The sequence below is a fragment of the Aplysia californica genome, unplaced genomic scaffold (genome assembly GCF_000002075.1).
Source record: "Aplysia californica isolate F4 #8 unplaced genomic scaffold, AplCal3.0 scaffold00043, whole genome shotgun sequence".
In the NCBI taxonomy this organism is placed as follows: domain Eukaryota; kingdom Metazoa; phylum Mollusca; class Gastropoda; order Aplysiida; family Aplysiidae; genus Aplysia; species Aplysia californica.
Genome location: NW_004797313.1, coordinates 2,080,028 through 2,081,159, shown reverse-complemented (window position 1 = coordinate 2,081,159; position 1,132 = coordinate 2,080,028). Strand labels below are relative to the sequence as shown.

General features: G+C 49.8%; 1 protein-coding gene across 2 annotated transcripts in view; it reads right to left on the bottom strand.

Annotated features, from left to right (window-relative positions):
- Positions 1 to 1,132, bottom strand: part of LOC101852386 (cytochrome b-c1 complex subunit 2, mitochondrial) — a 33,535-nt gene extending 32,403 nt beyond the window's left edge. The window contains exon 1 of one of the 2 annotated variants that reach the window (XM_005092285.3): positions 1,005 to 1,132. In XM_005092285.3, the coding sequence (XP_005092342.1) occupies positions 1,005 to 1,046 (42 nt within the window). In that variant the 5' untranslated portion in view covers positions 1,047 to 1,132. The remainder of the gene's footprint in view (positions 1 to 1,004) is intronic. The other variant, XM_005092286.3, reaches the window with a different exon arrangement.

Sequence of the window (1,132 nt, the reverse complement as noted above, 5' to 3'; positions counted from 1 at the left end):
TCAGTCATCACGACCGTGCCACCGTGCCCTTTGACCCATGACCCTGACATCTTGAGGCTAATTGGTCAATCTAATCACGTGGTCCACTATTCTTATTTGCTGCTCGCAACTCCGCTGGCCTGGCCTAGGCTAGGCCTACTCCTGGTCCGGCAAAGTACAATGGAGGCGGAGGGCTAAAGATGCACACGAGAGCTCATTTGCATAATTGCGACCCCCTCGGCCCTGCTCGCGACTTGGTGAGTATCTACCCCGATTGTCCGTTCATGTTATTGTTTATAATATGTGTGTGTCAGTGTCTTTGAATTATTGTTGCCAGGGGGGATAGCCCCCCTGAAACCCCCCCTCCCCCCACTGTTGTTACATTGATATGTAAACACGACTGTCCGCTCATGTTATTGTTTCGCATTTTTGTGTGTTTTCTTTATCATAGTTTCCAGGGGGGCAAGCCCCCCTGAACCCCCCTCTTGCTCACCTCGCCTCGCCAGTTGCCGCTGGCTTGCGCTGTGCGTGCGCGAAGTCGCCCGCGGAACTACCTTTTGTCCACACGCAGAGTACTATTACTATGACTATGAGAGCGTAGTTAGGCTAGGTGTGCGTAGTAATCACGGACCGAGACGGGTGGTCCGGTAAAGTACAATCCAGCCGTCCACACCGATAGACAGTATTCAGACAATTCAGAAAGAGACAGAGAGAGAGAGAAGAGGGGAGGAGTTGATCTTGCGAGAACTTCCGGGTGGGTGAGAATAGCCACTTTCGTAATTAAGGACTTCCGAAACCAGCCCAAAACCCTACCCCTAGCACTCAATACCCCTACGGTCAGGTTGGTTTTATAACTTCACGGCCGAAGCCGGTGACTGAATGACATTGCCGACATTGACATTGGTGGTGGACCTCACTCACACAGTCACAGGATATACGACAGGCTGTCAAATACAAAAATCAAACTTCTAGATCTAGCAGACAACACTGCATAAACAAAAAACGTGCTTATGACTCAGACTTACTTTGAGAGACCTAGCCAACGGCCTCGATACACCTGATGCCATTTTACACCTTTTAGACGTTTGCTCTTGTGGCTAGGTCAAAACAAAAGTCAGTACAAAATGGACGACGGAAGTGGTACAATCACGTG